Source organism: Pollicipes pollicipes, unplaced genomic scaffold (assembly GCF_011947565.3).
Source record: "Pollicipes pollicipes isolate AB1234 unplaced genomic scaffold, Ppol_2.1 Scaffold_4740;HRSCAF=5597_pilon_pilon_pilon, whole genome shotgun sequence".
NCBI classification, from domain to species: Eukaryota; Metazoa; Arthropoda; class Thecostraca; order Pollicipedomorpha; family Pollicipedidae; genus Pollicipes; species Pollicipes pollicipes.
The window spans coordinates 28382346-28407615 of NW_023596545.1; the positions used below are offsets into that span (position 1 = coordinate 28382346).

At 62.0% G+C, this 25270-nt stretch overlaps 1 protein-coding gene across 1 annotated transcript; it reads right to left on the minus strand.

Annotated features, from left to right (window-relative positions):
- Positions 1 to 1563: 1563 nt before the first annotated feature.
- LOC119098159 (dynactin subunit 1) lies at positions 1564 to 24813 on the minus strand. Its single transcript, XM_037221089.1, has 25 exons — positions 24746 to 24813; positions 22703 to 22917; positions 22202 to 22317; positions 19361 to 19390; positions 16485 to 16680; positions 15688 to 15832; positions 15163 to 15281; positions 14438 to 14563; positions 13775 to 13956; positions 13140 to 13299; positions 11279 to 11485; positions 10581 to 10754; positions 10057 to 10189; positions 9073 to 9263; positions 8010 to 8147; positions 7480 to 7653; positions 6892 to 7032; positions 6378 to 6480; positions 5863 to 6056; positions 5253 to 5480; positions 4537 to 4711; positions 3440 to 3615; positions 2469 to 2540; positions 1982 to 2206; positions 1564 to 1701 (listed from the first exon to the last, which is right to left on the minus strand). Exons 2-25 carry the CDS (start codon positions 22871 to 22873, stop codon positions 1564 to 1566), a joined length of 3714 nt encoding a protein of 1237 aa, XP_037076984.1. The 5' UTR covers positions 22874 to 22917; positions 24746 to 24813.
- Positions 24814 to 25270: the final 457 nt, after the last annotated feature.

Here is a 25270-nt window from a genome sequence, read left to right on the forward strand (position 1 = left end):
TGCCATGCCCGTGATCCGTGTTCCCCACATGAACTCCGGCGGTAAAGAGGCCACCCACGCCCCTGCGCGGGACACCCCAACAACGCTTAAAAGAAGCATTCCGGCCAACGAGAGCTGCCCACGTCAGCCGCGCGACACCGGCCCTGTTGTCCCACTTCACACAACGGGAAAAATCCCACGCACTGCCACACCGCCCACCAGTGCATCGCAGGGGCGGCCAGCGCCGATCCCAACGCAGAAGGCAATTACCGAGAGCGGGGTGTGGATACTCGGTCGGCGCGCTCAGGGAAGGCCAACGGTTCAGGATTCCCGGGGGACAGAAGGCTAAAGAAGATAACGGGCCTGACGACGTCAGATCGCTGCGGACGCCTTTCACTGCAGTGCGGCCGGCCAGCCCGCCCAAGCGGGCCCCGAACAGTCATCACAGGCGGGGGCAGGGGAGAAAATCCACACCGCCTGGGTCACGTCAAACCCGCCAGACTGCGACCAGGATCACCAGACTGCCGCCAAGACCGCGATCAAGGCCCCAGACTGCCACTCAGACCGCGATCAGAGCCGCCAGGCTGCCACTCAGACCGCGATCAGAGCCGCCAGACTGGCACTCAGACCGCGATCAGAGCCGCCAGACTGGCACTCAGACCGCGATCAGAGCCGCCAGGCTGCCACCCAGACCGCGATCAGAGCCGCCAGGCTGCCGCTCAGACCGCGATCAAGGCCGCCAGACTGCCGCTCAGACCGCGATCATGACCGCCAGACTGCCGCTCAGACTGCGACCAGGATAACCAGACTGCCACTAAGACCGCGATCAGGAACATCAGACTGCCGCTCAGACCACGCTCAGGGCCGCCGGACTGCCGCTCAGACCGCGATCATGGCCACCAGACTGCCGCTCAGACCACGATCAGGGCCGCCAGACTGCCACTCAGACCGCGATCATGGCCACCAGGCTGCCGCTCAGACCACGATCAGGGCCGCCAGACTGCCACTCAGACCGCGATCATGGCCACCAGGCTGCCGCTCAGACCGCGATCATGACCGCCAGACTGCCGCTCAGACTGCGACCAGGATAACCAGACTGCCACTAAGACCGCGATCAGGAACATCAGGCTGCCGCTCAGACCGCGCTCAGGGCCGCCGGACTGCCGCTCAGACCGCGATCATGGCCACCAGACTGCCGCTCAGACCACGATCAGGGCCGCCAGACTGCCGCTCAGACCACGATCAGGGCCGCCAGACTGCCACTCAGACCGCGATCATGGCCACCAGGCTGCCGCTCAGACCCACGATCATGGCCGCCAGACTGCCACTCAGACCGCGATCAGGGCCACACGCTGCCGCTCAGACCGCGATCATGACCGCCCAGACTGCGCTTCAGACTGCGACCAGGATAACCAGACTGCCACTAAGACCACGATCAGGAACATCAGGCTGCCGCTCAGACCGCGATCAGGGCCGCCAGGCTGCCGCTCAGACGGCGATCAGGGCCACCAGGCTGCCGCTCAGACGGCGATCAGGGCCACCAGGCTGCCGCTCAGACCGCGATCAGGGCCGCCAGGCTGCCGCTCAGACGGCGATCAGGGCCACCAGGCTGCGGTGGATGCGCTCCACGTCGTCGGGCGTCACGTCGAGCGGTACGCAGGGCGCGGCCGGGCCGGGCACAGTGACGCGCCCCACCAGCTGGCCGGGGCCCGCCGACAGCGTCTGCGGGTCACACGGCCACCGCGGCCAGGTCAGCTGACGCAGGAGGCGCTGGGGCAGCAGGGGAGGGGGGGGGGACACACCACCCGTGACCACGTGCTGCTGTTATCAGTGATTTCGTAATCTTAGCGTCCGCGATGGATGACTTCTCCTTACCAACGGTCCACACGTTCTTACTGCAAATTAATTATCGAAAAAAGTCCATTTCGTGATCAGTGAGCCCATCCTCCTCTGTCCTAAACTCCCCGGATCCCGTCCCCTCTTCCGGCCTGTCTCAGCCCACCTGCGCCACGGCGTCCGATGGGAAGAGACCGAAGTCGGCCAGCGCGGCGCCGCCGGCGCGCCGGCGCGCCACGTAACGGGCCACGTCGTCCCGCAGCTGACGGCCGGCCTCGTCGAGCGCGCGCAGGCGGGCGGCGGCGGCGGCACGTGCGGCGGCGAACTCGGCGCGCCAGCCGGGCCGGCTCAGGTTCGGCACCGGCGGGTGGCACTCGTGCTGCATCAGCTCCTGAGGAGGGCGGACGGCGGCGTCGGGCACGCACCACGCTGCACCGGCTCCCGCGGCGGGCACGAGGACGGAACGCTGACGCCCTTGCGTGCGCGAGGGAACCCTGCTGGGAAAAATGTCCTCGCCTGCTTCAGCGACACGCAACGTCAACGGCGGTTGCGGATACCCGTGACGGCCGCGGGAGACCCGTCGGCGACCGCGATGACGACTGACGCGGGCGTAACGCCGCCCTCCGGACGTTCCCAGCGGCCACAGCACTCACCCACTGCAGCTTGGTGGCGCGGTTCTCCAGGTCCTTGTAGTCCTCGTCCATGGACAGCGGAAGCTTGGGTACCTGAAGCCGACCCGTCCCGGTGAGGCGCGGGGTAGGGCCGCACGAATAAGGGCCGAGAGTCACGCTGCACCAGATAGCCGACAGCTGCATCCACACAGGCCTCACGTCATCGCGCCGCCGGACAACCGGGCAGGGTGCAGTTATCCCATCTGTCATCGCAAACGACGCCCGGCGCCGAACCCACCGGAAGCGAAAAAGCCTACGCAGAATATTCACGCGTCGCCATTTCCATATCCCGAGGCATCGTGCGATGTACGGCTGCGCCGATGAATTATGCATCTCTGGCCCATCCCAGCCGAGCGGTCGGCACCAGCCGAGGCAGCGCCGTGTCGTCGGCGTCACCCCGCCGCCGCGTCAGGCGCCGGCCGGCGACGGGCGCGGCCGCGATATGGGCGATCCGCGGCCCCCCACATGGGCCGGGCCTGTCGGCCGGCTCTCAGCCACTCGCCGCCGGCCTGCTGCGTTAGTAAGCCGGCCCTACCCTGCCAGAGACGGCGGCGCCGGCGCGACCGAGTCCCCCGCCAGCGGGCAGCTCATGTTCCAGGGCACACCCCGCCACATTCGCCGAACGCGACCGTCAGCGATACCGACGGTGATAGTGCGACGTCTGCCACCGAGTCAAGGTGACCGCTCCCGGCAGCGCAGCCGGCCCGCCGGCCCCGCAGCGGCGCATTGGGGGAGGGGCGTCACGCTGTCTGCCATCGATGGCCCAGCTAGCACGAAAGGTACCGTGCGGCCGGCCTGCAGCCCCCCCCCCCCCCTTGAGCACGGCCACGGCATCCACCGCCGCAGTGTCCGAGCTCCAGAGAAACGTCCCACCACAAACAGCACTGAACCGCCACCTTGCCTAGCGCTGGGACCGGTGGCACCTCACCGCCGCGGCCTCGGCGGCACCCCACCTTAAGCGGCAGCATGGCCTGCAGCCGGCGCCGAGCCTCCGCGCCGCGCAGGTCGCAGATCTCCGTCCTCTGGCGCTGCAGCGCCTGCTGCAGGCTGGCGATCTCCTGCAGCAGCATCGGCGAGTCGCGCACCGCCGCCGGCGGCAGCGACGCGCCGCCGCCCGGCGACATGGAGCCTGCCGGCCGGCGCTCAGCGTCACCATCACAGGGGCACAGGCGGGGTGTCAGGTCCACAGGTCAGGTCACAGCGGTAGAGGCGGGGTGCCACGTCCGGAGGTCAGGTCACAGGAGCAGAGGCCAGTTGCCAGGTCCGGAGGTCAGGTCACAGGGGCAGAGGTCAGGTGTCAGGTCCGAAGGTCAGGTCACAGGGGCAGAGGCCAGGTGTCAGGTCCGAAGGTCTGGTCACGCGAGCAGTGGCAGGCTGTCAGGTCCGGAGGTCAGGTCACAGGGGTAGAGGCGGACCATCCAGTCCGGAGGTCATGTCGCAAGGGGCAGAGGCAGACCGTCCGGTCCGGAGGTCATGTCACAAGGACAGAGGTAGGGTGTCAGATCCCGAGGTCATGTCCCAAGGTTGCGGAAGGCTGGCAGGTCGCGGGTGGCCAGCTGCAGACCGTGAGACGACGCCCCGGTTACCCAGCATTCAGCCGTGCGCGACTGTGTCATATAAACAAGGTGCCGCGTGTGTCCCGTCTGACTTGCGATGCCGAGATTCGGAGAATTGTGCTGGACATTGAGTTACGCGACGCCTCTTTCGCAGAGATAAGGCTTCCCGCGGTTTTGCGTTGATCTTGCCTGTTTCTACTCCAGAGGCCACCCAGAAGCCGACAGAGATCCGCACACAGCCGTAGACTCTGGGTGTCAGGTTCATATCAACAGTGGCCGGGGCAAACGCTCTTCGGGGTGCGGATGCCCCGGGGCCGGAATACAGATGCTGACTATTGCTGACAGCATGGGTCATGAAACGCTTCCGCGCAAGCGACTGAAAGACGCAACAACACCGGCTGATTTAACAAAACCGTCGTGAGATCGTGCCAATACCGACCGGTTTCCGTTTCTCCGCCCCTCGACCGGCAGAGCCGCCGCGGCCCACCACTCACCGCTGGGCTTGGTGAGGCCCTCGATCAGCGCGCGCTTGTTGATCAGCTTCAGCTTCTCCTTGAGCTCGGAGCGCTCCGACTCGAGCGACTCGAGGTCCGTCTGCAGGTGGTTCAGCGTTTCCTCCGACTCGCGCTCCTTCCGCCGCAGCAGCATCGTGGCGTCGTCCAGCTTGCGCTGCCGGCCGAGAGGGCGGTGAGCGCGACGCTAGCGCCGCCCGGCGGAGCCGTCGCCAAACAGCGCCCCACGCCAGACGCAGAGGTTGATGGGTCACCAGAACGGTTCACGAGTTCAATGTGCGCGCAGTTCACGGTATGGTCGACAGGAATGTGTGCAAAACCAAACAGCGTTGCCATCGTGGAAACTTATCGAATGATCTGTTTGATTGGTTTGACTGGCTTGATTTGATTGTGAATGATTGGTCGTTCAACAGGAGATTAAATAATGCGTGTTTGACCTTGGAAAATGACAACCAATATGTCTCAGAAGACGGGGCAAGAACGCAATTATTATCGGTCGAGTAATCCAGCGCACACGTAACAACGAGACAAACCGAATAGCTCCTGTACTTGAAAAGCACGGCGGAAGCACCTTCCTGTCACCATCAGGTGATGCCGTCTTCCCTATCACATCACCAGGCCGCCAACCAGGACACCGCCCACTGGTCCACCCAGTATCGGCCCCCGCTCCCCAGCGCGGTCAGGGCGCCACCTCTGACCTGGAGCTTCTCGATGGTGAGGTCGGCGTCCTTCGTGGAGCCCGACAGCTTCTTCTCGGCGATCTCGCGGCGCACGTTCGCCTCGCTCAGCTCCTCAGCCTTCAGCTTGACGGCCAGCTTCAGCTCCTTCATCTCCTCCTCGCGGTTCTTCAGCTTGGCCTTCATGCCGCTGCTCTCCAGCATCTCAGCCTTGACGGCGCGCATGCGCAGCTCGATCGGCGGTGTCGGCTGCCGGAGGGGGGGGGGGGGGGGCATGGGGAGGCGGCACGCGAGATCGAACAGTCAACCTCCAAACACCAGGCGGCTGCGAGACGGTCTCCTCTCCGCGGAGACGCGGTGCGGAGCGCACTGGCACCACCAGAACGCTTTGCAACATACACACAGCGCAGCGCAGCGCGTTTACAGCGCAGGTAAGCGCCAGTGCAACAGCCTCTCATCAAAGATGGCCATCTTGCTCTGACCTGTGACTAACTTTTAAAACCTCGCACTGACGTGCCTGGAGCCGACGACGTGGCCGGACTGCCCAGCTTCACAATTACATGCCGCCTCCCAGCACCAGGCCCGGCCCTCGCCTCCGGCTCCGGCTCGTCCCTCCGCCGCCGCCGCCTACCTTCTCGGGCACGGAGCCGTCGAAGTCGTACTCGCCCTTCTCCAAGGCGTCGGCCAGGCGGGCCAGCTTGTCGCTGACGAGCGTCAGTGAGCTGCGCAGCGAGTCGGCGCCGTTGTCGTCCGCCCCGTACACCAGATCAACGCTGCGAGCCACAGCCTCCAGCGTCTTGGCCGACGGCAGGCCGGCCTCCACGTCTGGCAACGGCGAAGGAAGTCAACAGTGAAAAAACATGAAAGGTTTGACGAGATGACGGCGACTGGCAACGGATGGCGACAGCTCAGGTGTGTGACACCTGTTTGCCAGCCGGTTTCACTACCATTCGAGGGGCGCCCGCTGCTTTTTGTCGTGCACCACCTGTGTCAAAGAAAACCGTCACTTGTTTGCCCACTGACAGAGCCTGCGCAGGCCGTCGTGCCCCAAATCCGTGCTGCACCTCTCGCAGTCCGGCGCTGCGAGCCCCGCGCCTCCCCACTGATGACCGCCAACCCCTGGGGCGTCCGCCGGCGGCCTCTCACCGGGCAGACCGGCCAGCAGGGGCGTGCAGGCGCGCCCCACGTCTCGCGCCACGGTGCTGACCCGGTGCAGGTGTCGCAGCACCTCGGCGATCTCCTCGCCTACCTGCAGAGTCGGCCCAAGCAGCGGTCACATTCACGTCGGCTCCAGCGGCGTGGGAAACGAAGCTGGAACGCGCGCTGATAGCCAGCAAGAAAGCTAAAACTGAGCGGCCGGCTATGATAGCGTCTGACCACCTCATAACTCGGAGGCTTCGTGCTCCTGTACGCCACGGGGGTTACTCGAGCCGGCAGATTGGGGGCTTTGGTGCTGGTGGGTCTTAGTAGGGCGGCGCCGTGTGTTCCTTCATTCGGATAATCCGACGGGATCATCTCTGTAACGCGACGGTCGGCTCAAGCAGTCTTAAGGCTGGGCTCTAAACAATCTGAAACTCGACACGCCCTTAACCTCCGACCGGCGACGCCACATCTAACGCCGCGGCCCTCCCACGGCTCGCGTCGCGGCGCCCGCCCGCACCTCGTCCGGGAAGGAGAGCCGCTCGGCCGAGCCGTCCTGCGGTAGCCGGCGCCGGACCCGCTTGGCCAGCTGCCCACACGCCTCGGCCGTGGCCGCCAGCCAGCCGAACAGCGTGTGCGCCTCGCCCTCCTGCGAGATCACCTGCGGCAGACGGGCTGTGGTCAGAGGCAGGCGCGCCCGCCGGCGGCGGCCATGGCGTGCTGGAGACGGGCGATGAGCGGCCGGGGGCCGACCACGCGAGGATGAGGCGCATGACGAGGGCGTGGGAGCGGGCCACGTGGGGAAGGGAAGGCCGTATGACGCACGGGACAGGCATCTGCAAACGTCAGACAGAGACAGACTGCAGCTGATCGGGCCACATTGGCCACACGAACCAGTCGATGTAACGGACCCCGACCACGACGCCTTGCACGGCGGGCAGCAAGGACTGGTGGCCGTGGGCTGCACCTAATGTAGTGCCCACATGTCAGCCAGGATATGAGGGAACGTTTAACATCATCCGAAGGTCGCCGTAATGAGCATAGCATGCTGGAAAGCCGGCGCTGTGAATGCTACCCGCCTGTGGGAACACAGTGACACACCACAGACCTTCAGCCGCTGCGCCTCGGCCTCGATGGAGGCGCAGCCGGAACTCATGGTTTTGGCGGCGGCCAACAGATGGCTGTAGTGGTCGGGCGCCGCGGCCGCCAGCTGGGTGGGGTACAGCGCCGTGAAGTAGTTGACCACACGCTCGATGTTCTCCAGGCTGACGTTCTCGCCCAACTGCGCCGGCAGAGACGAATAATGTCACGGAACACACACCGACGCCAGAAAGCACCAGCGCCATGTGAGAAAGCCACGTGCCGAACGTGGCTCACCAGAAGCTCGGACGGACGTTCAGCAGCGTCAAATAAACCGTTTTGAGCAACGGTAAGTCACACGTTGCTTACAACCACGACACTGCGAGCACAGATGGTGACGCTTGCACTGTCGCCCACACCCATGAGCCAACACTATTCACATCTCGATGTGTGTCATGCACAGCACAAACCAGCCTGTGCCCTGCCTTCTGCCCAACGGATCTCGCCCCCGGCGCCATGGCCCCGCGGCGCAGCGCCCGCCCGGGCTGGTGTCGTCACCTGGTCCTGACGCAGCAGCTCGATGTAGAAGTCGAGACCGCGCTCCTGGGCGGCCATCTCCGGGTACAGGGTGCCCATCTTGAGCAGGGTGGGCACGTCCACAGTGTCCAGAGCGCTGCGGTACTGGTCCAGGCTGGTCTGCAGGCGGCGGGGGGAGGGGCGGCTTACTGCGTGTGACGCAAGAGTGGCCACTGGAGTAGCGAGTCAGAAACACTGCACGCGCTCCCACGTGGGAACACGTGGGACGCAGTCACGTTTAAGCCAAGGACGCGGGCAGCATGTCACACAGCGGCATACTGACGCTAGAAGACCGCGTGATCGGTGCGCACACGGTCTTCACCTATTGTTGAGGAGCACCCTCGCAGGGCCACAGTACCTGCCTGCAGCCGTGAGGGCTGACAGACAATCGGGCCGGAAAAGCTGTGCACAACCCAACACGGTTCAGACCCTCCATCTCAGCACTCCCCACCACATAACCCTACAAGCGAACCCAGGGGCATGCTGCGTCGGGGCGACAGACCGTGGAGGTATCACTGCGCCGGCGATGGTCCAGTGACATCAACAATACCGTCACAGGCTCGCTTCCCCGCCCCTCCTCCTCCCCTCCGACTCTGGCCGCTCCAGTGCCATCGACGTGGAACACCCGGTCTCTGTTCAAGTGTCCCGCATCATCACAATGAGGTGCCGTGCCTGGTGCGCGCGCGGCGCCTCTTTCAAATGTGTTTGAAAACACCCACCAACGGTGACATAGCCTTGTCCATGCTTCACGGGGCATGGCCTTGGACGTGCCTTGGACATGGTGACTAACTCCAACTTCTAGCCCAATGGTTGTTACCGAATTTAAATACCGCCGAAATTTCTAAGCCTATTCAGTCTGAAAGGTGGCTTTTTTGAACAACCGACACGTCTTTCATTTTGTTCAGACTAAATTTAATTTTGTTCAGACCTTCCAGTACTTCACGCACCGCGCCAACCGCACCAAAAACTACACTGACACCACCCAACCCAATCAACCCTCCCCCGCCGCTCCGGCCATCGCGGCCGGAGTGCGGTGAGCGCCCACCTGCAGGGCCAGCAGGAGGTGAACCAGCCGGGCGCCGAAGCAGTACTGCTCGACGGCGTGCGTCTTCAGCACGGCCGCCTTGTCGACGGTGGCCGGCGGCGGGTACTTGTCACGCAGCTGGGCCAGCAGGATCTCGGCCTTCACCGAGAGACGCGGCACCAACAGCAGCACCAGCACGGCGTCGTGGTCACCTGCGCAGGGAACAGAGGTCAGCGGGCGGGATGGAGGGAGGCGTCGTGGCCCTCTGTGGAGGGACCGGAGGTCAGGAGCCGGGTGGAGGGAGGCGTCGTGGCCCTCTGTGGAGGGACCGGAGGTCAGGAGCCGGGTGGAGAGTGGCGCCGTGGTCCCCTACGGGCGACCGGAGATCAAGGAGCGGAGCGGAGGAAGGGGCAGTGGTCCCCTGCGGAGGGACCGGAGGTCCGGGGCTGGGGTGGAGGGAGGCGCAGTGGCCCCCTGCGGAGGGACCGGAGGGACCGGAGGGGCCGGAGGTCAGGGGCTGGGGTGGAGGGAGGCGCAGTGATCCCCTGCGGAGGGACCGGAGGTCTGGTGGCAGGGTGGAGGGAGGCGCAATGGTCCCATACGTGGAGGGACCGCAGGTCAGGGGCCGGGGTGGACCGGAGGTCAGGGGGCGGGAGGGACCCGAGGTCAGGGTGTGGGGGGACCGGAGGTCAGGAGGTGGTGTTCGCCCAGACTGGACAAGGTGAGCGAGATCAGTCTCTGCGGGGACACGCAGGCGGTTGCCGGCAGTTAAGGAGTCGGATAAAAATCCAATACCATTCGAGGATTGAAGATCACTTGATGTGACAGGCTGACCGGTCATCCAAATGGCTATTCAAACGGACGTTTGAAACCCTAATAAGATTAAGTATCGCGGCGCACCCACGAGTTGGAAGCGAGGAACAAACAACAAAGGACATAGGGCCACCTCACCATACAGATGCCCACGGAGCAGAAAACAAAACGAAAAATACGGCGCCAGCCCACCTCCCCTGGCGAGGAAGCTGTCGGGGAGGAAGTTGGCCAGCAGCTCCACGTGACGGTTCGACTGCTGCACCTCGATCTTCCGCAGGTCCATCTCAATCGCCTTGGCATGCGCCTTTGTCTCCGCGAACATTTTCTGCGCGGAACAAACAAAACTTGTCAGCATCGCGAGCTCATCCCTGGCACACAGCGTGCTACATGCGCGGTACGCCGTTAACGACCCCAGAACCACACGTTCGCAGTATCTGAGACACAATGGGAGCTGCATTTTACACAGTACCGCCGGCCTTTAATTTTACATCGCTCGCGGGCAGGGGATGGGGAAGGGGGAGCAAATGCGTGCTGCGTTCAAACACCACCACCACGACAGTTTTGTCCAGCTCGAAGCAAGACGAAACACCCCAGCACGAACAACAAACCACAATTTCCCCAGCTCCCTATACAAGGCTCATCCAGGCAGCACCCAGCACCCCAACTCGCCACGCGCTGGACATCCGTCGGGCACCAACGCTACAGCCGCCGCCCACCTTGAAGTCGATCTTCTCTGCCGGCACGCCGACCGGCTTGTTGGTCTCGCGCTCCAGCTGGGCGCGCAGCTCGCCGTTCTGGTCCTGCAGCCGCTGGACCAGCTCGCGGAACTTGCCGATGGTGCTGGCGTGGTCGGCAATCACCTCGTGCGCCGCCTCCAGGCTCCGCTCCACCTGAGGCATGCACGTGGAGAGGTGGACCAGGTGGGGAGGCGCCGAGCAACGTGGAAGAGTAGCTGGCGCAACAGAAAAACTGGCAAACGGGCAAACGCGGACAACACGCATCCAACGAGGCTCGTTGTTCATTTCTCAGATATCACGTGTGTCCATCCCTCCTACCAGGGCGGGAGGCAGGCGACGCCCTATGGCCTCAGCAGCTGAGCGCGTCGTTGAGCCCCGCCGACACACATACACGCACACACACACACGCACACATATATACACGCACACACTTGGGTATTATCAGGTCCGGTGCTGATTTACTGGTCCGGACCCACTGATCGGGCACAGCTCCCCAGCAAAATCCACGCCGTTAAAACCACATACTTGACAGACTTCGGTGTGGCCACAGACTGCCCCATGGACATGACCCTCAATCCGTCCACTCCTCTGCCGCCGAGCCCATGCTCTCCCGCCCGCCAGCCGGTGCTCCGGCCCCGTCCCTCTCCCCGGGTCCTCGCGCCCGTCGTCGGCCGCACCTGGCGCAGCTGGCCGGTCTTCATGTCGAGCTCCTGCTTCAGCTCCAGCTCCACCTCGCGGAAGTTCTCGGCGATCTCCTCGTTGGCGTCGTGGAGGGCCTCCATGGTGGAGAGCTCCTCGGTCAGCTCCTGGATGCGGTCCTCCTGGGCCAGGTTCCGCTGCGACAGCTGCTCGACCATCTCCTCGGCACCCAGCGCCGCGTCCACCTGGCGGTCATGACGGGAGTTAGAGCGGCCGGGACGAGCCTGGCTGGCACGGGAGCAGCTGAGGAGGGGAGAGAGCGGCGGGCACGGGCAGGTTAGAGGGCAGGGGCGAGCCTGGCCGGCACAGCAGGAGCTGAGGGGAAGGGGCGAAAGTAGCCGGCCCGGGTAGATTACAGGACAGGGGGCAGGCCTGATGGCAAAGGGGGAAATGATGGGAGGGGCGAGTGTGGCCGGCACGGGTATAGATTAGAGGACAGGGGCAGGCCTGATGGCACAGGGGAGCTGATGGGAAGGGCGAGAGTGGCCGGCACGGGGAGATTAGAGGACAGGGGGCAGGCCTGATGGCACAGGGGGAACTGATGGATAGGGGCGAAAGTGGCAGGCACGGGCATATTAGAGGATGCGGGCAGGCTTGATGGCACAGGGGGAGCTGATGGGAAGGGGCGAGAGTGGCGGGTACGGGCAGGTCAGAGGACAGGGGCAAGCCTGTTGGCACAAGAGGCCGCTACGGATGGAGATGGCGCTGTATGAGGAACGCGGCCAAGTACAGGCAGGTGGCGGTGTACCTCACGCTTATGAATAACAATTAGGTGTTTCCGACACAGTTCGAGCAGCACAGCTGACTACAGCCGTCGCTATAAGAATGCGGATGACTGGCACAGTATACTACCCAGCCACAGCCATGACCACACTTAACTAGCACGTCCACAAAACTCCCTCACCAACGACGCCAAATGGCTGCAGTCAAACAGGCCATTCAATGTGATCCAAGTTAAGTCATTAACACAGTGGAGGGCGCGCCAGCAGCCGGCGCACCTAGGGCACGGTTGCGGAAAGGGAACGCTAGGGCGTTCGATTTCGGGGAGAACACAACGGCGTATCTGCGACGATGGCAATGACGATTCTGGGATCAGAGCTCACGCTATGTGGTGCTTGTGTGAGCCCTGACCTCTATCAACCGATCGCACAATTTTAGGTCAGCGGCAGAGTTTGGAGACGAAATTGTAACGAGCTGTAATACTTGGCACGGTCTGTCCTGCCATCTGACGTCAACTGACCTTTAGTTTGGCCGCTGCCGCCGGCCGCAGGCCATACCTGTCATGGGCAAATAGCAAGCGCCTAAAGCGACTCGAACCCAACCTTCCACGGGCGAGTGGAACGGAAAGCATGCGCTCTAACCAACTGAACCATCTGGACAGACATGTCTGCGACCATCGGTCAGAACCCTCACACGTCGGCCGAATACGGCAACGCCATCCGCACACCACCCAACAAACGCTGGCACCATTACCATCCGCGATCGGCGCCCGCCACCGCAGGTCGAGGCCCGTGAGCGACGCATCACGCCCCGCCCCGCCCCGCCCCGCCCCGCCCCGCCTCGCCTCGCCTCGTCTCGTCTCGTCTCGTCTCGTCTCGTCTCGTCTCGTCTCGTCTCGTCTCGTCTCGTCTCGTCTCGTCGTCTCGTCTCGTCTCGTCTCGTCTCGCCTCGCCTCGCCTCGCCTCGCCTCGCCTCGCCCAGCATCGCCTCGCCTCACCCCTCCTCGTCTCGCCTCTCGCTTCACCCCGCCTCGCCTCGCCCCGCCTAGTCTCGCCTCGCCTCGCTTCGCCTCGCCTCGCCTCGCCTCGCCTCGCCTCGCCTCGCCTCGCCCCGTCTCACCTGCTCCTGCAGGTCGGCGATGCTGGCCTCGAGCTCGGCGGCGCGGCCGCGGAACCGGTCCCGCTCGCGGCCCAGCTCCGTCAGGTCGGCGCGCAGCTTCTCCATCTCCTTCTGCGAACGCTGCAGCTCGTGCTTGTCGTGCGCGGCCACGTCGCGCATGCTGGCAACGGATGGTCGTGACGGTGGCGACGGGGGAGAGGATGGCGGTGGCCGAAACAAGAGTAATCGATCATTATCATGGTCACGGTCATGATTATCATAACAAAGACGGGCATTGCGATGACAGCTGTAGTGGCGACGATGACCATGTGGATGAGTGGGGCCTACAACAAACACGAAACCTATCAGCATTCGGTGAGCATGAAGCCGAAACAGCGCTTAGCATAGACATTGGGAATCGCCGTTTAAAGGACCAGTTACAACTCTAAAGAACGGCTATTAAAATGTCGTCTCGGACCCCTCTCCAATACAATCTAATGAGAGGATGTGGTGCAGGGAGACTGGATGCATGCCAGCAAGGTAGCTCCGTCTGGAGTGAGCCCCTTCTTGACCAGCGGCGCTGTCTGGAGTGGACCCCTTCCCCACCAGCGACGCCGTCTGGAGTGGACCCCTTCCCCACCAGCGGCGCTGCTCACCGGATCAGCGTCTCCTTCAGCCGGTCGTTCTGCTGGCCGAGCTGCTTGACTTGGAAGGAGGTGGCGGTGGCCTCGCCGCTCTCGCCACGCTGCTGTACCTCCTCCTGCAGGATCTGCAGGTCCAGCCGCAGCTCCTCGATCCGCTCGTTGGCCTGGTCCAGCTCCAGCTGCAGCGTCTCCGCCTGCGAGGGGAGGGTGAGGGGGCGGCGGGTCAGAAGTCATGACGGTCGGTACGGCAGCGCCCAGCGCGGCTAACCCCGGGAGTGAGGACAGACGACCAGCTGAGGACGACCGAGCCGCGCTGGGCCCGGCCGGGCGGGCCTCGTCCAAGTTTGATCCCATTGTGATACGATCCAAGTCACCTGGCCTTATCCGCGCCGCGACAAATCATTCGAAGACTACAACGCACATGTACGTCATGCGCAGCAGCCACGAGCGCAAAGCATCACTTCCAAGAAGGCACTTCCCAGCTCAGATCCGCCACAACGTAGCGCACATCTTCCACAAAACCCGTCAAACTGTGTGCAGGCTTACTGACCAGCATCACACACTGGCGCAGCAAGCCACTTCACGCCCTCTCCAGGACACGTCCCACGACGGCGTCGGCGTCAGCGTCAGTGCCAACACAACACCACACCGGCGGTGGCTGGCCAGCCAGCCTACCTTCTCATCGGCCATCTCCTTGTCGAGAGCAGCCATCTCCAGCGTCTCCTGCGCGTCTGCCGTCTCCTCCTGGACGCGCTGGTGCTCCTCCAGCGCCTCCTGCCGCTCCTGTCGCGCCTTCTGAAGCTGTGGAGTGGCGCGCGCACAGTCAGCCTCCGCGTGCGCAGGGTCTGACGTCACTGACGGCGGCGGCGAGCCAAGACCGGGGCGGTGGTAGGTCCAAAACGGTGGTGGGCCCGGGGCGGTGGCGGGCCCCGAGGCGGTGGTGGGTCCGGAGCGGTGGTGGGCCCGGGGCGATGGTGGGCCCGGGGAGTTGGTGGGTCCGGGACGGTGGCAGGAATCGATTGCAGACATTCCACGTGGTTCGCTTTGATGGCTCGGCAGAAGGCGTTACACGTGTGAAGCTCCTGCGTACTGCAGATTGCTCACCTACCTTGATCAGAAAGGGCGCAACATTTCAAATGAACTACGTGGCGTTACCAGTCCCAGTCCTCGGCCACCAAACCACTAAACCAGCCACTATAGCTCCCACCCTTGCGCGGTTCTACGGGAGCCTGACCGACCAGCGTAGGCACCTGGTCACACAGGCGCAGCGGCAGTCCCGCCCCGAGACCCTGACCCTGACCCTGACCCTGACCCTGACCCTGACCCTGCCCCTGCCCCTGCCCCTACCCCTGACCCCGACCCTGACCGAACCCCCTCCCCCGCCGAGCTGCGCCGCCCACCTCCTTCTGCAGCTGGGCCTGCTGCTCCAGCATGCGGGCCTTGAACTCCTGCAGATGCTCCAGCTGAATGCGGGCCTTGTCAAACTCCTTCAGTTTGTCGCGGTCCTGGGCCCGCTTGGCTGCGAATGCGGTTAGATGATCGATGAGTGAGAAACACACAGCTCGTCGACTAATCTCAGACACGGGTGTCGGTGTTTAAGCTCCACACCATCATTATCATCATTATCATAATCATAATCATCACCAGCAGCAGCAGCATCATTTGCAACATAAAGCAACAGCACAGATAAACAGACTGCACCTCTAGGGTCCATTTACGCATAACCCGCTATATAGATAGTATGCAGCCCGCAAAGAGAATCAAAACCCTCCACGCGGCTGCCGCGCGGCCGACTGCAGCCACTACCCCAGGAAACACCAACACTCATTACCACACCGCTCCGGCCAGCCGTCGCGTTCGGCACAAACGCTGTCCCACCTGTCTCCCCCGACCCGAGCTCCGTGCCGGCCCCGAACGGGACACACCTTTGAGTGTCTCCAGCCGCTCGTTGAGGTCCTTGACCTCGTCACGCAGGTTCTCGATCTCGCGCTGCTGGTCGGCGCTGGCTGGCGTGACCTGCGGCCCCACCTGACCCGGCGTCGCCGGCGACGGGCTCTCCACGAAGTTGGTCTGCGCACGGACGTGTCTGTGTTAGCGGGGAGCGATCGAGGGCCGGTCTTCGAGGGATGAGGAGCGAGGAGCTTCGAGGATCGATCGGCAGGCCGACACCAGGAGGAGTCTGCGTCGGCGCGAGACAATGCCGGGAGGGCGTGAGGGACCAGGATCGGCGAACGACGCAGACCACCAGCTCCAATGAATACTTCCGCACCGACAAACATGCATGCCAAAGCTGTCGACAACGATCATAGCTTAACAATTTCAACGCCGATAGTATGTAGTTAATCGTGATGGCTCGCAAGTGACACACGCGGTTAGTTAGTCGAGCTTGCGGTCCTAATGGTCGCGTCTGGATATCCCAGCGTCGCCATCCGCTTCTCTGACCACGACTTCAGTCCGTCCAGCAGCCTCGACGCCAATCCCCTCCGCTGCTGCACGCGGCGAACTACAACCCCGCGATGGCCACGACTCCCATCATCGCGCCCAACTTCCCCGCCGGCTAGACACCGAGAGCAGGTGAGCACACCCTGCGAGTACCCACAGAACGAGCCCCGGCCCGATCCGACGCGACCCGGTCCACCTCGGCCCGGCCCGACCCGCCCCGGTCCACCTCGGCCCGGCCCGACCCGCCCAGTCCACCTCGGCCCGGCCCGGCCCGACCCACCTCCACGAACGAGGCGCGCTTGTTGCCGCTGAGATCCTGCGTCGAGCCGCCGGCGGCGGTGCGCTCCTTCTTCGGCGAGATCTCCAGCGTCGACGAGGCCTTCTTGGTGGGCATGTTGCGGCCCTTGGGGCTGATCTTGGTGGGCTCGCGTGGAGAGGAGTGGCCCGAGGAGCGGGCCGAGCCGGGGGTCGGCAGTCTGCCGGCGCGGACACGCCGACGTGGACACCCGGCGGACACGGACACGCGCGGACACGGCGGGCCAGGGCCGCGGACACGGCCGTCACGGCACACCGGGACATACGCTGAGTAGAGCAGCCGTCGCACGCTCGGCAGCACACTGGACGGCTCACCACAACAGTGGTGGCGAGTTGCACGGCATGGGAGCAGAGAACTGATTGCAACCAGTCAGCACTCGAGATGAGATGAACGCCGATATACGACGCGTGATATGGTATTGAGTATTTCGGCGTTACTATTGCCGGGTTGCACGCGTATAAAAGCAGATGCGTGACCAGGAAAGCTAGAGAGCACAGTTACCTACCAACAGTTGACGGCTCAAAACTGTGCGGACACGGCACACTTCTGTCTCACTATGCACAGGTACGGAACATAAGATATGTTCTGGTACATATAACAAACACGTTGGCATAGTAGTCACTGGACCACACCTTTACCCTAGACATGGGCAGAACTCTGCAACAGCCAGGGTTACGTCGGACAACATGACGCCAAACAGGAGGGAAACATGACAACAGCACAGACAATTACCAACCCCGCTGGTGGGACCAGGCCACACCATGTTCACAGAGAGGACACAGGCAGCGGCCAGCGGTGGTGGCAGCGGACGCGTGGTCCCTGGGACAGGACACAGACAGCGGCCAGCGGTAGTGGCAGCGGACGCGTGGTCCCTGGGATAGGACACGACAGCTCATTGAGTTTAGGCGGTGGTGGCTCAGAATGTACAGCACTCCCAAGCGATACCAGTTGCTGCCACTACCAGAGAACGGAGACGAGCATGCACCGTGCGTGCGCAGAGTGGATGTGCTGATGCTACAGCCCGGCATATACGGCGACGACAACGGCCAGACGAAGGAAAGACGAAGACAACTGTCCTGGTCTACCTAGTTATGCAGGCGGACCTTTTTTTCCGCGCCGTGGACTAAGATGTTTCCATCGACGTGATATGTACATGAAACCATTTATCCACGATGTTCAGCGTGTTAACCACAAAAGTTGCAGTAAAAAATGAGTTGAAACAAATGACGCCGAAAACCTGTCACTGCAGCCTCATTACAGCCCCATAAACGGGGTAACACAATGCTCGCCTTTGACGGATAACGGGTGCCGAATGCGGCTAACCGGACGGAACGCCCAATGCAGGACCGACAGGCGACGCAGCATGCCCCGAGATCAATACAGCGCCCGCATGCAACGCCACTCCGAACTCCGGCCACAGCCGCCGTCAGCCGGGGCACAGCTGCGCCCAGCCGGGCACAGCTGCGGCCCCGACAGTGGCGCAGCTCAGCCGCAGCCGCCGTCAGCCGGGGCACAGCTGTGGCCCCGACAGTGGCGCCCTGTTCAGCCGCGGAACAGCCGTCTGTTAAACAGCGGCCGTGCTGTTCGGCGCTGTAGCTGTGGCGCCGCGGCTCGCGCTCAGAGTGATTTTCAGAGCAGGCTCTGCGGCCGGAGTTGCACCGTCAGACGGCGGCGGTGAACAAAGAGACAAACACCCGCCGTGAAAGAGAGACAAAGAAAGGCAGACGCGTGCAGAGAAGGCTCTGGGTTACGGATCTGCACTCCCCATCCCGCCACAGCCTGGCTGCGGCGTCACAGATACCGTGAAGGCCGCCTCAGCTCAAGACGTGCCAGTGGTCACACACCCACTTCATCTGCTCCATATGAAGCCGCCATTCGGGTCATAAAACCAAGGGGCTTAAGATGACCTTATATGGGCGTCTCTGATCCGCACCCCACACCCGAGATCTAATGCAACAGCTGTTTTGTCTCCGTTTCCGGTGGTGAATCTTCCATCTGAAACCCCTGTGAGCGTCCCAGCCAGGCCGGCGGACGCCGCCCCGCGCCCGAGCCCCGCACACTGCACGCGGACACATCGAGCGGGGTCACAGTGACGTCCGAGGGGACCGTGCTGCCGTCGCGGCCGGGCCAGCCGGCCCTCAGGTCACTCACAGGAGGCGGCGCCGCTTCACGCCGGCCACGCTACAACACACAGAAAGAGAGGCGTGGCAGCTCGAGCGGTGGTGGCGGCGGAGAAGGGAGCAGCGCGAGAGGGATCCAGCCCTCGCAGCGGTCACCGAGCAGTCGCGCACGCCCGACCAGAGACCCGTGCCCGTCACCTCACCCGCCATCGCCCGGCACTGCATCCGCACCAGCGCGAGGCGCTGCATCTGCCAGCGCCCGGCACTGCGCACGCGCCAGCGCCCGGCACTGCATCTGCCAGCGCCCGGCACTGCACACGCGCCAGCGCCCGGCACTGCGCACGCGCCAGCGCCCGGCACTGCATCTGTCAGCGCCCGGCACTGCATCGCGCCAACGACCCGTGCCTGACACCCGCGCCAGTGACTCGTGCCTGACACGCGTTACCGGCGCCTGACAACCGTGACCCGTGCCTGACACCAACGCCAATGACTCGTGCCTGACACCCGCGCCAACGACCCGTGCCTGACACCCGCACCAGTGACCCGTGCCTGACACGCGTTACCGGCGCCTGACAGCCGTGACCCGTGCCGTCACAGTATGTGACCTGTGCGTGACGCAGCGCGCGTGCCCGACACACCGTAGCCCGGCCCGTGGCGACCCAAGCCCCACACCAGAGGCCGTGACCAGCCGTTCCCGCGGGCCTCCGCTGACGGCCCTACCTGCCAGACGGGGTCTCCCTCCTGCCGGGGCTGAAAGGGACGGCGCCGATGGTCAGTCGGCCAGCACGGGCGGCACAGCGCCCCGGAACAGCAGACGACACGGAACCGGCCGACGACAACGACACAGCAGCGCGCTACGGAGGACAGCCGGCACAGCGACCGAGAAAAGCAGACGACACGAAACCGGCCGACAACGACACAGCAGCGCGTTACGGCAGAAGCCCGCACAGTGTGCACCACGGCGCGGGAACAGCAGCAGCACGGCAGTGCGATACAGTGGACACAGCGGTGCTAGGGAACAGCAACGACACAGGGCCACGGAACGGCAGACGATACTGCGCGGAGGAAAAGGTCAAGAGCACAGCGGCACGACGCAGCAGAAGCCGGCGTCGGGCACAGCAGGCGACACAACGAGAGCCTCACGAAAGACGACACAGCGCAGGGGAAGCGCAGACCACACAGCATCCTCAGCGCAGAGGCGAGTGAGGGACAGGACAGGACGGCCAGAGCGGCGGCGACGGTAACGCCACGGAGGCGGGCACAAACAGCCCAGGACGCCACGTCACGCGGGGAGGCAGCGGGACAAGTAACGGGCCAGACAAGCCACAGCGCGCCGACAGCACAGCGAGGCAGCTCGGGACCACACGGCGCCTGGCAGGACCGCGGGCCGTCCCTGGCAGGGGCAGGGAGCGGCGGTGCGCGCGGGCTCCCCGCGAGGCCGGCCGAGACACACCGACTTTGCGCGCGAGGCTTTGCGTGATGACCGTTTCTTACGAGTCGGGAGCGACCCTGACTCCCCCCCCCCCCCCCCCCAGAGCAATTCTTCCTCACGTATAGTGACGGCTGTCAGTAAACGGATCGTGGCGCAGCCGGTGGATGTGGCGTGGTGCTGTATACTGGCACCAGTCTAAACATGTTTCGTGAGCTTCAGAGCTCACAGGTCCGAATCATGCCTGCACGCCTCAGCCGCACGTCTCGCTAGCAATAGCCCCACCAGGGCGTGGGATGCACGTTAGTTAACGGCGGAGTTGGCGCGCCAGACAGTGCAGAACGCCGAATAGTCGAGCTCTAGTGCTGGTTAGTCCCCGGGAGCTCGTCAGTGCGATGAGTCTAGTCTAGTCCCCATGCCAAGTGCTCTGAGTGGGTACGTCCGAAGGGGTCTAGTCTAAACTGGGTGCTAAATGCTCCGCGGAGGGTGCGGCCTGTGCTGGTTAGTTAGACCGACGGAGAGTCGAGCTCACCGCCTGGCGGTCCGAAGCCAGCCCCGCTTCGGAGCCGGCAAGTGCTCGGCTCGGCCGGCGGCGCCGGCCTAGCTCGCCCCAGCTCTCACTGCATGTTAGTCACGTCGGTCCCGCCCGCGCGCACACGCGGGCCTACACCGACACACCCAGCCGGCAGGACACCCACAGCGGCTAGTCTAGGACAGAACGGCCGGCGCGCGCGCGCCATGCCCGCGCGGCGGCGTTACTTGTGCACGTTGTCTCCGGACTGGGAGCGGCCGAGGCCGGCGGCGGCGCGGCCGGGCGCGCCGGAGGAGAGGCGCGGCAGCCGAGACAGGCCGCCGGTCGCGCTCGGCAGCGACAGCCGCGCCCCGGGGCTGGCACGCACGGACACACGGCCGTCACGCGGGCGCCCGGCTCCGCCCGCCCCGGCGGCCGCCGGCGTGGCGAGAGGCGTCGGCGGCGAGTGAAGTACGGCGGGCAAGCACGGCGGTGACACGGCGGTGACACGGCGGTGACATGGCGGTGACACGGCAGTGACACGGCGGTGACACGGCGGTGACATGGCGGTGACACGGCAGTAACACGGCGGTGACACGGTGGTGGCACAGCGGTGTCACGACGGCACCAGAGGGGCGTCGTGACAATGCCCGGCAGCGGTTGATCGGTGTCACAACGGTGCCAACAGCGCGTCATGACGGGGCCGCAGCGGTGATCTAGCGGTGCCACAACGGCACCACCACGGCGGCACGACAGCGCCTCTGTAGTAACGCAGAGGCATTACAGGGACAATGAAGTGCTGGCACAGTGCTGTCGTTCCAAGCTGGCACTGTGGTGACGCTCCACCAGCGGCAAGCTGCGGGTAATCGGGTACTCAGCAGCTGATGGCACGCGGACAGGGGCTGGACCAGCGCAGTGTCGGCATGGCACTGTACAGGCGGTGAGGGACGCCGCGCAGTGACCGTACGGCGTAGACTTCACAAAGCTGACGCGTCAGCAACGCGGGGCTGAAAACTCAAGGTCAGCAGAGCGTGGCAGCGTGGACAGTGGTAGCATTCGAAGCAAGAGGCTTCAAGACTCAGGAGAAATACCGTACACGAATCGACGGTCTGGTGGCCCATCGAGGCGATGTTGATCAGCATCCCTGGGAGCAACGCTCTGTTAGAAGCTTTGACGACAACCTCCGACACTACCCCGGGCCGCCTTGGGAAATAGCACGGCATCAAGGGAACGTGAACAGTACAGGCTGCCGCCAGCTGCTGCTGCTGGTATCGACGCGAGCCTGCTGCTGTTGGATGCAGGTCACACCTGACGTACGACCACTTGCCTGCCGTCAGCGACGGCCGCCTGCCACCTGCGCGTCGCAAGACCGGAGGACACTGGCTGGCGCACCAGATGAAAAGCGCCCACCCGCAGCCATGTCCGAACACAATGTTTTGTCGTTCACTCAGGATTCCGTCAGTGTGCATCCTGGCCCAAGTGGCTACCAGAGGTCGGCCAGACGACTGCTTCGCCGCGCCGTGGTCAAGGCAGAGTCTACGGTCTGTCAGGGCCAGTTAGCAGTGCCCACAACAGTCCACGCACTGGAGAACGACACAGCGCACTGTCCTGCCGCGCTTACCGGCTCTTGGGCTTCTCGGCGGCGGGTGTGGAGGCCTTAGAGCCGGGTGTCGAGCTGCCCCCGTCCAGCACGGTCAGCTGAGTCTGCCGCACGAACACGCCGCGGTTCTCCCCGCACTGCGGCCGCGCGCCGGCGAGGTTAGACGAGACGCACCGCGCGGCCGGCGCCAAGCTGAGCGGCCGATGGTGCCAGCCAGCACACCGCGTGACATCACTGGATAGGTGGCATGACCAACACCTTCCAGCTCAGGTGATGGCAAGAAGAAAAGGGGCCAAAAGCAATTTCATACTTGTTCTAAATTATTGGTGTTAAATGAAATATGCAATGACGCCTCAATGCATCAATGGTGCCCAAATGCCTCAACAGTGATCACAGACAGCAAAAAGAAAACACAAGCGAACAAACAACCCAGCTTCTACATTCTGCCCCCTGAGTCATGCCATACCTTGCCAAAGAGTGAGATGTCTAACCCTGACAAAATCCCTCGACAAAATCCCTCACCTGGAAGTAGGTCTTGCCCTGCACGGTACCATTGTTCTTGCCCTTGGGCTCGTCAAGGACGACGCCGATCCACTTTCCCGCAGCGAACTGCGTGGTGCCTATGTAGGCGACCGTGCCGGCGCTTTCCTTGACCTGCACACGCTGGCCCACCTTCACTGATGGCTCCGCCATGCTGACCAGAGCCTGAGCCACTCGATAGTGGTCAGCAAATGGGTCTGTGGCAGGGTGGAGCGCATATCAATCAGCAGAATATTTGTTTAGGTGGCTAGAAATCAGTGTTGGTGCTACAGTCCGAAATTTCTGAAAGTTTGAACCTGAAATTCCAAGCATACCACAAAATCTTGCAGTATGGAACATCTTTTACATCAAACATAAGCCTGAGAGGAAAATATGTGAAATATGCAACTAGAAATATCAAATATTGATGCTACCAGACCCCAACTCAGCAACAAATAATCACGGCACATAGCAGCACTTGGTGACCAAGATCATGGTGCAGTAAGCCAATGCTGACTGGTATTGTGTCTCCAAGAGCTGAGGTATGATGTGCGATTACAGGGTCACAACAGAATTAGGGTGCTTTTCATAGCTGAGGCATTAAGGAGCAGCCAGGAGCAGATGAGACTATGGAGGGAAATAAAATGGGAAGAACCTGACCATTCCTGCAGTAGGACAGCCAGACCCTAGAACTGGCCCAGCCCAGGCTGAACAGGCCTCTTTAAATGAGGCTCTACACATTTAGCCCAGTTCACCATGGCTCGACATATCTGGTCCACTATGGACCTTTGCAGTTTTCCAAAGTTCAGTGGTTCTTGAAAGGTTTGCCATATTTTGATCATTTCCATTTATTTTCCCAGTCATGTTTGTATGCTTATGAAAAAGTTTCATATTTGTATGTGGCTTTGAACTGTGTTTGAACAGCCACAATGAAGACCTTTTGGTGCAGTCTACATCCCTGCCCTTTTTAAGACCTGAAGCCCTCTAGTTTTTGAGCTACCTACCTGTGAAAATGGGCAGAGTATTTTGGGGAAAACACATGAAGATCACCTTGGCATTCATGACACCATAATAACATCATTCAAATCCTGCCATTCCATAAGCCATGGGGTGACCAAGGCCAAAAAAAGGTCAAATGCCAAATCATTCCCAGCATTTCTCATGAACACAACTTCCAGATGCATTCAATTGGATCTTAGTCAATGTTATGCAAGAAAAGGTAACACCAGCTAGCATGCATTATCATTACCATCAGCATCCTGCAAAATTTGTTGGTGTGGAATAAGATTAGTTCATGCCTTTTATGTGGAACTCTAAGCAGGCAATACACAAATTCTGTCTGCTAAACATTGGTACCATGACATTCTGCAGAAACATTGCTCCAGGTGATGGACAATGATGCAATAGACATGGGCAGGTGCTGGTGGGTGAGCTGGGCGAACCTTTCCCTGGCTCAGATCCTGGATCAGGTGAGTCAAGCTCAGACCAGGCCAAATTGCTCTGAATTTTCACACAAATTTTGTAACTATGTATTCCCTGAGTACTTTTACCTGAAACTACCTTCAGAGCATCACAATTCCTTGGCACAACCACTCTCGATGTGCTCATATTCATGATAGTGCCTTAACTCCTGAAACTCTGAGCACCAGGATTCATACTGCATTTGTGAATTTGTTGTGCATGCCGAGGGCTGAAATTTTTTACCGTGATTTTGCTGCTATGCCAGACATGTTCCACGTGACCAACATGCTTCTGTGTAGGGCAATTTTTACATCTGATTGGTATGAGGTGTCCTCTTGAAACGGTACATACTGCAAACACTATCGCATCCAATTTCGCTCCATGATTTCACCCCTTTTCAGTCTGCTTATGTTAAGGGCGTGACGTACTATCAGGTTATTGGGCGGGGCGGCAAACCAAACCAAGAACAGTTACAGCTGGTAGTATTGCGATTCATCACACGATCAGAAATCTACCGCAAAATCAAAATATTGCACCTGGAACGTGTCATGTTAAGCCGCGCCCAAACACCTCAACAATGCTTACCACCTGTCGGAAACAAAAAACACGCGACCAACGCCCTTCGAACAGCGACGATGCGCGGCCTTCACCGCACCTGCCCTCAGTCAACCAAAACAACTCGGAATCACTGTAGACAATCATACCGCAGTTGTTTCAAGACCAATTGAGATATAAGCCACGAAATCAAAATACTCGTTACTATGGCAGTCTCATGTCAGTTATCGAATTGATTGTAAGATACGGCTCGCGCACTAACGGCAGCAACAATTAGGAACACGAGCATGCTTCTCCGTCACAAACTTTCAGAAAGGTGGGAGCTAAAAATCAGGCTAGTTATTGGACACCAGCGGCCAGAAGCTTGGATGACTATCGATCGACTGCTCCTCACAATCACAGCAGACGATTCAGTGACAGGTTTCATTATCGGTGTGCTATTGGCCCATTTGATTGCAATTGCATGGGTCATAACACAATGATCGCTATAATTACCTTTTGTTCTTCCTTCTGTGTTGCACCAATTCGACAGTCTGTGGGAGAGTTGACCCCCGC

What these genes read in the sequence shown, in the direction of transcription:
- LOC119098159 (XM_037221089.1), bottom strand. Translation starts at nt 22,873, where the DNA reads ATGGCGGAGCCATCAGTGAAGGTGGGCCAGCGTGTGCAGGTCAAGGAA. An exon ending in GCGCCACCAAGCTGCAGTGG is followed by an intron (nt 2,207 to 2,468) that starts GTGAGTGCTGTG and finishes CGCCCTCCTCAG; the next exon opens with GAGCTGATGCAGCACGAGTG. An exon ending in CATCGGACGCCGTGGCGCAG is followed by an intron (nt 1,702 to 1,981) that starts GTGGGCTGAGAC and finishes TGTGACCCGCAG; the next exon opens with ACGCTGTCGGCGGGCCCCGG.